Source organism: Dipodomys ordii, unplaced genomic scaffold (genome assembly GCF_000151885.1).
Source record: "Dipodomys ordii isolate 6190 unplaced genomic scaffold, Dord_2.0 Scaffold82, whole genome shotgun sequence".
Lineage (NCBI taxonomy): Eukaryota > Metazoa > Chordata > Mammalia > Rodentia > Heteromyidae > Dipodomys > Dipodomys ordii.
In genome coordinates, this window is record NW_012267298.1 from 12,401,022 (window position 1) to 12,410,166 (window position 9,145).

At 63.6% G+C, this 9,145-nt stretch overlaps 1 protein-coding gene across 1 annotated transcript; it reads right to left on the reverse strand.

Moving 5' to 3' along the window:
* Positions 1–1,408: 1,408 nt before the first annotated feature.
* Positions 1,409–4,780, reverse strand: Lynx1 (Ly6/neurotoxin 1). Its single transcript, XM_013025178.1, has 3 exons — positions 4,729–4,780; positions 1,696–1,800; positions 1,409–1,545 (listed from the first exon to the last, which is right to left on the reverse strand). Exons 1-3 carry the CDS (start codon positions 4,778–4,780, stop codon positions 1,409–1,411), a joined length of 294 nt encoding a protein of 97 aa, XP_012880632.1.
* Positions 4,781–9,145: the final 4,365 nt, after the last annotated feature.

Below are 9,145 nucleotides of genomic sequence, written 5' to 3' on the forward strand. Positions count from 1 at the left end.
CATTCGTCAATTGCTGGACATCGGGTTGTTTCATTGTGTGGCTGCATGGATGAACAGCTCTGTAGTGGGAGTCTTTGTGGGGAGTTTCTATGGACGTTTTTCACTTCTCTTGGTGTGGTGGTGGTGGTGCGTGTGTATACCACCACGGGCTCACATGATAACTCAGAGTCTACTCTCTGGTTCACTATTTGTAAACCCAAGTGTGAGGAGCTTTTCTCCCGGGTTTCTGAATTATCTCTTTCTCCTCACATTTAAAGCCTTCATTTGGATTGGATGGGGACCTCTGACAAAGCTGGAGGAGTTGAGACCCAGATTTTCTCATTGTCCACCAGGGACGCCACACCCTGGCGGTGATGCCGGGGCCTGGGCCCCCTGGCGGCCCCCGGGGTCTGGGCATGCTGTGGGCTGCCTGCGCTTGGAGCCTCCCCTCTCTTCTCGGGACTCAGCTTCACACCAGTGGGTTCTCGTGAGACCAGTGCCCAGGAGACAGCCAGCCAGCCAGGGCAAGGCCCCCTGCCGTTCCCTGAGGCTTGCCTCAGACTCTGAAACCAGCAGTCGAAACTTGAGCCCTGGGCTTGGTGATTAAATGTTTGCCAAGTGAGTAACTTCCTCAAACATCGGGTGTTGGGTCCTGTGTCTGCCCTGAGGTGAGTGGCCAGGGCGGATCTGGTCTCTCTCCTCGGGGCACTGCTCTGCCAGCAGGGTTGTAGGAGGAGACCCACGGCCAAGGGAGCTGGAGGCAGAGAGGGACTGCAAGGCTTGGCTGATGGGTCCGGGGAGTGGGGAGTGGGGAGCACACGCAGGCCGGGACGCTCCGGGGACCCCAGGCCAAGGTGGCACTTCACCAGGAGCAGCTGGTGAAGGCGTGTGCAGGTGGTGCCCCCCCACCCCCGCCCACCCCCGTGCTCCTCTGCACATCCTGTCCTGGAGGCCAGAGGCCCGGAAGGAGGACCCCCACCCCACCTCCCCAGGCTGCACACCCTTCTTGGCACCCCAGCCCTGGGCTGGGGGTGCTCCTCAGCGCCCTGCCTCATTTCCCCCACCCAACTGGCTTAGGGCCCTGAGCCATCTGCAGCCTCCTGCTTCTCAGTGCCTGTGTCTGGGTGGAGGTGGAGGCACTTTCTGAGGGGGGAAGGTTGGTGGAGGCTGAGGGGTTGAGGAGGCCATGACCAGAAAGAGAGGGAGAGGCACTGTCCCCGCTCCACACCCGCACAGGACTCTGCTCCTCCGACAGCACAGCATCAGGATTCAGCTCTTTTTATTGGGGGGCTGCTGGCATTGGGGGAACACAGACAGAGAAGGGCCTTAGTGACAACCTAAGGCCAGCCCACGCAGGGCTTCCTGAGAGCGGTGGGGCCTGGCCCGGCGGGGGCGTGGTCCCCCGGCGCTCCGCCAGTGGAAGGAGGGGTCAGTCATGGTTGCAGAGGCTGTACTGGCAGCAGGCGATGGACACGTGAGGCCCCATGTCCAGGCTCTGGACGCTGGGGCAGCCGCTGTAGCACATTTTGGTGACCAAGGGCAGGTCGTTGAAGCTGATGGGCGCCCCTGGGGGTGGGAGGAGAACCAGGGGCAGGCCCTGAGCCGAGCAGCCGAGCACACCAGGCAGGGGGGCCACGCTTCCCCGCTCCATCCCCCTCTGAGCTGTGTCCCCCAGGAGAGGGGGGGTGTGGCTGGCCGCCCCGGCGCCCCACTCACGGGTGGCAATGATGACGCAGTGGGTGGAGCCCCTCGGGCAGCTGGACGCATGGGAGCACCCTCCAAAGCCCTTGCAGCGGTGACATCGCAGGCCCTGTGCGGCGGCTGCAGGAAGAGGCACAGGCCGGTGACCGGCAGGCAGCCCGGCCGCTCTGCTTCCTCCCCGGGCACAGGGCACCGGGCTCCGCGAGGCACTGGGCGGAGCGAGCTCTCTGTGCCAGCCTCAGCCTGCCAAGGTGACCCTGTGACCGTCCGCCCAGGCCAGGGCGCCTGTGGGACGGATGGAGCCTGTGGGGTGTGGGAGCCTGGGCTTCTGGGGAGCTTGGGGAGTGGGCGGGGAAGAAGCACAGGACCTGAGACCTGCCAGGTCCACTTCCACCTTCAGGGGCTTGAACAGGACCCTGGACGCTGGTCAGGGCTGGTCAATTCTGGAGCCTCTCTTAGTGGAAACCCAGGGAAGGCCAACCAGGGGAAGGCGGGGCGGGGGTCCTGGGCTGGCGGGGGTCCTGGGCTGGCCCTGTTTTCCCTGTCCTGCGTCCCTTGGCCTCCACCCGCTCCTCCCTCATCCTCTCCACCTCCATTCCTCCGCCTCAGTCTGCAGGGCATCCTGCCCCCCATCTTCTCCTTGGCTCACATATAGAGGTGATTCCTCCCTGGCCTGCAGGTGGCCAGGTCCTTACCAGGTGCCCTGCGCACACACACATGCACCTCAGGCCTCGGGGGACCCCACGCTGTCCTCAGGAAGAGCTGGGAAGCTGGGCAAGGCCAGGCTGGCAGCCTTGTGGCCCTGAGGGTCAGCCCCAGCCCCAGCTCAGCTCCCGCCACAGCCGCCTCCACCACCCTCGGCATGCAGAGATCTGGGCTCAGCCTGGGCCTGGGGACCGTCCTCTGGCCTGTGTCTTTGAAGCAGGGTACACACAGGAAGTCCCACCTGCTTCAAGGTCCCCATGACCCTGGGCAGTCCACAGCCCTGCAGGACAGCTGAGACCCCACCTCCTACAAGAAGTAGCGAGGAAGCCATCCACTCCAATGAAGACACCCAGCGGCCATCCCAAGTCTAAGGTGCTTGAGGTCTGTATCCTCCCTGGACACAGGAGGGCCCAAGTGGGGGCAGATGGAGGGGGGATGAGTGGTCAGGACACCACGAGGGATGGAGGAGGAGCTGTGGAGAATCCAACTTCTCCTATCTCCACCGTGTGCATCTCTTCCCTGGGCCCCCCAGCGTTGCCTGTGCTATCCCTCCACCCCAGCTCAGGGCCGCCTCCCCCAAGAAGCCCTCCTGGGTGTCCAGGGCCTCTTGTGTCAGCTGCACCCACCCAGGGCTGCACTGCCCCAGTCCCACTCAGGGGGCTTTCATGGGCACGGGGCTGCCAGCCCCTGTGCACCCATCCCCCTCCCCGCCCCTCCTCCACGCTGGGTGAAGTGCAGGTTTGTGGAACAAATGAGGGAATCAGGGCTGGGAAGGGAAGGAGGGAGGGATCCTCAGGAGAAAGAACTTTTCTTCCTTGTTCAGCAATAAGACAAAGATGTTTTAGCTCCTAACAGGACCGAGGCTTCCAGGGGAGGGTGGGGGACACAGGGACCGGGCCCCCATCGACACTTGCCACTCAGAGAGGCAGCTCTGAAGAAGACAGGGAGGGACAGTGGGGTGCGCGCAGGGGCGGCAGACTGGGTTAGCGGCCTGCCCCACTTTCCCACACGCAGCCACAGCGGTTACCTCCCTCTGATTTGGTCTGCTCCAGCTAAAGCAGGAAGAGGATGTAGTGGCCCCTCGCACCAGCCACAAGCCCCAGAGAGAGGTGCTGCCCATGAGAAGTAGCGATGGCACAGAGCATGGGCACCCCAAGACAAGCTCATGCAGCCCCCAGGCCCCCCGTCCTCTTACAACTGGAAGAGTCTGGACAGGCCAGGGCTTGTCCCTTGGGACAACTGGGTTTCCATAGAGGGGGACTGGCATGTTCTCTCATGGAAGAGATGGTCTCAGGGTCAGAGGTATGCCAGCCGAGGCTGAGAGGGTGGGAGGGCTGCTCTGCGCCCATGGAGATGCTGCTGGCCCGTGACTGCTGGCTGGCTGTGCCCCCTGGAGCCCCAGGCCTGACAGGGCAGAGGCCGCCCATCTGAGCTCAGGTCCTTGGCACCAGTGGGTCTTGGTCTTCAAGGTGGAGATAATCTTCCTGATGACTGTGGACAGCGGTCCAGCCACTCAGGACAGAAGGCCCAAGGGGGACAGGACCCTGGACAGCGGCCCAGCCTCTCAGGACAGAGGATCTCTAGGGGACCAGGACCCTGGACAGCGGCCCAGCCTCTCAGGACAGAGGGTCTCTAGGGGGCCAGGACCCTGGACAGCGGCCCAGCCTCTCAGGACAGAGGGTCTCTAGGGGGCCAGGACCCTGGACAGCGGCCCAGCCTCTCAGGACAGAGGGTCCCTAATGGGCCAGATTGGGAGGGATGCCTCTGGGGAGAGACTTGTGACCAGTGTTGAGGATGCCCCTCTCAGTGGGCAGGAGGCAGAGGCTTTGCCAGGGAGGCTGGAGTGTGGAGGGAGAAGAGCTGGTGGGTGACAGGACAGCTAACAAGGGGTGGGGACACGCTAGAGTTCTGCTGGAAGGCGGAGGCCAGGCCGGGACAGGGAAGTTTGGGGTGCCGTGAGGAGCCCTCAGGCGGGCACTGGGGTAAAGCACCTGAGCCCAGGGCAAGGGGTGGGGTGGGTGAAGCTTCAGTCAGAGGCAGCTGAGGATGGGGGTGGGCAGGGGGTGGGGTATCAGGAGAGGGGGCTCTAGGAGGTGACAGCAAGGGAGGCGGGAGAGGCATTTCGTGTTGGGTACGGGGTAGTGAGGGTCTGCATGAAGTCTGGCCTGAGGGGACTCGGGGCTCTGAGGCATGGGTTGAGGAGGAACTGCAGAGTTCTCCAAGCAGGCTGGTGAACAGGAAGGGGACAGTGCCAGGGAGAGGGGAAGGGGCAGGAAAGGGCTCCCCCAAAGGGACAGGGGTAGACAGGAGCAAAGGGGGAGGCAGCTGAATCCCCGGACTCACCCAGGTCCAGGGCCAAGATCATGGTGAGCAGGAGCTTGAAGAGAAGCCTCATGTTCCTGGGATGAGCAGGAGCTGGAGCCTGCCGCCCCTTATACCTGGGCTGTTCCTACCCCACCCTTGCCTCCCTGCTGCCACTAGCTCCCAGTGAGTCACCAGAAGCCTGGCTCAGCCGGGAGCTGGGCTGGACCCACTTGGCCCAGAGCTGGCCAGGTGGCCAGCTCCACCTGGCAAGCCTGGCCTGGTCCCATGAGCTCGTTCCCTGGTCTGTGAGCAGAGGGGGCCAGGTTGCCAGGCCTCAGGCTCCAATGCCCAATGTACAGACAGCTCCACAGGCAACTGGCCGGCCGCCCCTAACCCTGCCAGTTGCAGATGGAGACGAGACCCTGCGTGGGCCCGGCCGCCCTAGACGGAGCTCTCAAAGCACACCTCCTTGGCAGAGGCTGAACTTCCACCTGCCAAGTCACTCCAGCCCATCCCGCCTCTCCCAGAGCTGGAGGCGTGGAGAGGAGCCGGGAAAGCGCAGCTGTGCACTTCGACTCCAGGGTGAGGGATCGTCCTGGCACGGGACCCAAGGCCTCCCTGTGGTGCTGGTCCAGGGGCAGCAGGAGGGGCAGCAAGGCCCTGCCCCAAGAGGGTAAGAGCAGAAGAGGCATCTGCAGGGGTTGTTCAGCCCAACACCTGGGGTTCCGAACTGGGGCCATGCAGGGGTGTGACCGCGGGTCAGGGACCCTCCTGTGTCTCTGTGCCTTGCCAGGGGCTCTGGCCTGGCCCTCTGCCCAGGGGAGGGGGCTTCTTAAGCCTTGGCTGCAGGGGTCCAAAGGGAAGGAGACCCTCTGTCTTGGGCAAGTCATGAGAATGGAGTCAGGAACCAGAAACCAGGTGAAGGGTGGGTGCTGGGGCAGGTGCTGGGCCCCACCTCCCTCCTTCCCTCCCTCCTGGCCTCCCTCCCTCCCTCCCCCAGCCTGCTGTCCCTCTCAGGGTGGGAGGGTTTATTTCCCACAAATCCTGCTTGCCCGCCCCCTGCCAGCAGCCAGAGAAGTGGGAAGTGCCTTGGTGAGCAGGAACTCAGGGCCCACGCAGCCCGGGAAGACCCACAAGGCAGACAGGCAAGGCCTGAGGTCAGGCAGGAGGGGAGGAGAGAGGGGCAGACACGAGTCCATCGTCTTTTATTCATTCTGTGAGGGAAGCTGCTAGACCTCACCTAGGAACTGAGTACACAGTGCTGGGGGGGGGGGAGGGACTAGGATGACACTCTATAATCTGACAGAGGTGAGGACACGGTCCGGGGAAGCGTCTGGACCCCAGGATGGCAGATAGGATAGGGCCTGCTGCGACCCTGCCCTGGACGCTGGCACCACGAGTACCTGGGTGTGCGATCCCTCGTCTCACCAAGGTCAGGGTGTGGAGAGGCCCGGGACGTGCAGAGCAGCAGATCTCAGTGACAAGCGTTGGGGAGAAAGAAGCAGAGGACAGAAGGTGCATGCCGCTTCTTCCTGTGCTTCTAGAATTTCAGTTTGCGACGACAGCACAGGTCAGCACAACCACTCGGACACGGCAGAGGGAAGCAAGCAGCCACAGACCCAGCGTCTGGTTCCGGAAAGCCAGCCTCAGAGTGGGGCAAGTCGCTCTACCCTGACTGGCACCTCTCCGCAGACCAGGTGGCCTCCGGGCTCCTTAGTCACTTTCTTGCTCGTGACACAGAGGCAGCCCCGGGTCTCGGGTCAGGGCTGGGCTCTGTGGCTCCGTGGCACCCCACGGCAGGCGTACTGCTCCACCAGTCCCCGCGCGGTGGATGCGCCTCTGCAGAGCTCCGGGATGCGTCCAGACCCTGACTCCAGAGTGAGCTGCAGCCCACAGACCTGAGTGTCAACCCAGGTCGGGGGCTTGAGTCCCACTGCCCTGCCTGCAGCCCCAGCCTCTGTAGCCGCCCATGCAGATGGTCAGCCCTGTGTGCCTGGCGCCCTCGGTCCTCTCTGCCTTGCCAGCCACGCCTGGCATCCAGCCCTGACTCCACACTGGAGCCCACAGCTCCTCAATCCCCACTCCCTGCTTTCTCTCCAAAGCCCCTGGATCCTGAGCCCCTGTAGTAACAACCATGCCAAGGGTCTCTGATGTTTATGGGCACGTCATCACCCTGGGATGTGGAGCCCAGGGCACCCTGGCCAGCAGGGAGGCGGGGCCAGGGGTGGGCAGGCCAGCTGGCCTTGGGGACATAAACCCTGACTGTGTCTCCATTTCCTCATCTGTCCAAGGGGTTCAGTGGTGGCCCCCATGCAGCAAAGCCGCTGTGGGACTAGACAGATGTCATCACACCACTCTGGAAGGGATAGGGAGGGATAGGCCAGTGGGCACCACTGTCTCCTTTCCCTAATCCCTTGCCAAGCTTAGCCCTGCTTCCCCTGAGCACCATCTTTACGTGCTGAGCCAGGTGCCTAGGACAGGACCACCAGGCAGGGGAGGGGCAGCATGGTCCCGGGCCGTGTGGTCCTATGGGGCTTGGATGGAGTCGCGTGGCAGGCCACGGGATGATGCAGGAGAGAGGAGACCCCCAGCACCGTACCCGTCGCAGCCTCTTGGGAGTGACCAGGCTTTTCCCATCATCCTCTGCCACGAGAGGGAGCACTGGGCCTCAGGCCTCTCCCAGCTCTGGCCCAGGCTGCAGCTGGATTGGTGACAGTGGTCTCACACAAGTGAGGTAGTGGCAACTTCCAGGCCCTTCCCATCAAGCCAGGCCCATGCCTGCCCTTCCCAGCCAGCGCCCCGAGGCCAGTCTGGCTCACTGGCCACTTGCTAAGAGGAGGGGGGGTGTCCTGGAGGAGCACAAGCGCAGCACCGGCCTCCCTGTTCCCCAGGGAGGGCTCATGCCCAACTGGCCCCAAGGAAACAATAGCCATGTCTGGTTCTGCACTGGACCCATGGCTACTCATGCATGTGTGAACACATGTCCTCTATATGGCCTCCTTCCTGCCTCCCAGCCTCCCAGGAGGCCCATCCTATTGGAAGTCAATGGCCCTCATCCTCAGGCCCCTCCCCATGTCCCCTTTGCAAGAGGGCTGCCATGCCTCCTCCCTCCCCCAGCAGCCTGTCTTCCAGAAGGTGAGGCAGAATGGAGCCTGCAGTGGCCCAGAGGGGACCCCATCTCCCGGGCTCTGTGGGTGGACAGTCCCGGCCACTCAGGATGCAGCAGTCTCTGACATGGGCACTGCCACCGCCCCACCTCCTGGGCCAGGCCAGCTTGACAGTCTCCTGGGCAGCACCTGGGTCTGGGCACTGATCAGTGATGAGATCCGAGCCCATCTGGCCTCACTGGTCCACTGGCATTGGTGTGGCAGGGCTGGACAGACTGGTGCCTCTCAAATCTAGGCTGTGGTGTGGTGGCCAGCACTATCTGTGGTGGCTGCTGCCGACGTGGCCTGGCTTCTTGCACATCTGTCCAGCTGGGGTCTCCTGAGGGATGGGGGGTGGGGACTACAGGAGTTGCCAAGGGACCTGAGCGACCATGAGCACTCTGCACAGTGGTGGCCTCATCCTCCCCCCCTGCCAGCTTGCCCCACCCCCTTCCACCCTACCCAGAATAGCACTGGCCCTGGCCAGCAGGCAGGCCAGACTGAATATAGCACAGCCCGTCCACCCCCACGTCCCTGATCCCTGCCAGCCTCAGGATACTGTGCCTCATACCAGGGTGGGGAGAGAGGAGGATGGGAAGGTGAAGGGGTCTAGCTGCGCACTGGGCACACACGCCTCCCAGTGCCCCAGGCAGCCTCGGGCACTGGAGGGACAGCAGGCCTGATGAGGTGCACTGCCCACTCCCCTGGCCAAGAGCTCTACAATTCTAACCTTGGCAGGGCTCCAGGAGCAGCTGACAGTGACAAGGCCTTCCTCCCCTTGGCTCACTCCATACCTGCCCTGGGCAAGAAGCCCTGCTGGGTCCTGCGCGGCCCCTAGCTGGCTCCTGATCTTCCCTCCTTCCACCCAGCACCTACCACGCTGAGTGGGAGCTTTCTGCATGGAAAAGGTGGGGGTTTGGCTGCTGCCCCCATGAAATCAGTGATCCTGGACTGCCTGGACCCCCTCCGGCTACAAACAGCACTCTGGCCCCTTCCCCCCACAGAGGAGGGCCCGGCACCTTGGAGGTTCAGGGTCACACAGCAGCCGTGTGAGAAGTGACTGTCATGGCCCTGAAGCGAGGCTCTACGGGCGGCTGGAGCTCAGCAGTCCTCCCTGACAGCCCTGCGCCTGGGGCGGCTGGAGCTCAGCAGTCCTCCCTGACAGCCCTGCGCCTGGGGCGGCTGGAGCTCAGCAGTCCTCCCTGACAGCCCTGAGCCTGGGGCGGCTGGAGCTCAGCAGTCCTCCCTGACAGCCCTGCGCCTGGGGCGGCTGGAGCTCAGCAGTCCTCCCTGACAGCCCTGCGCCTGGG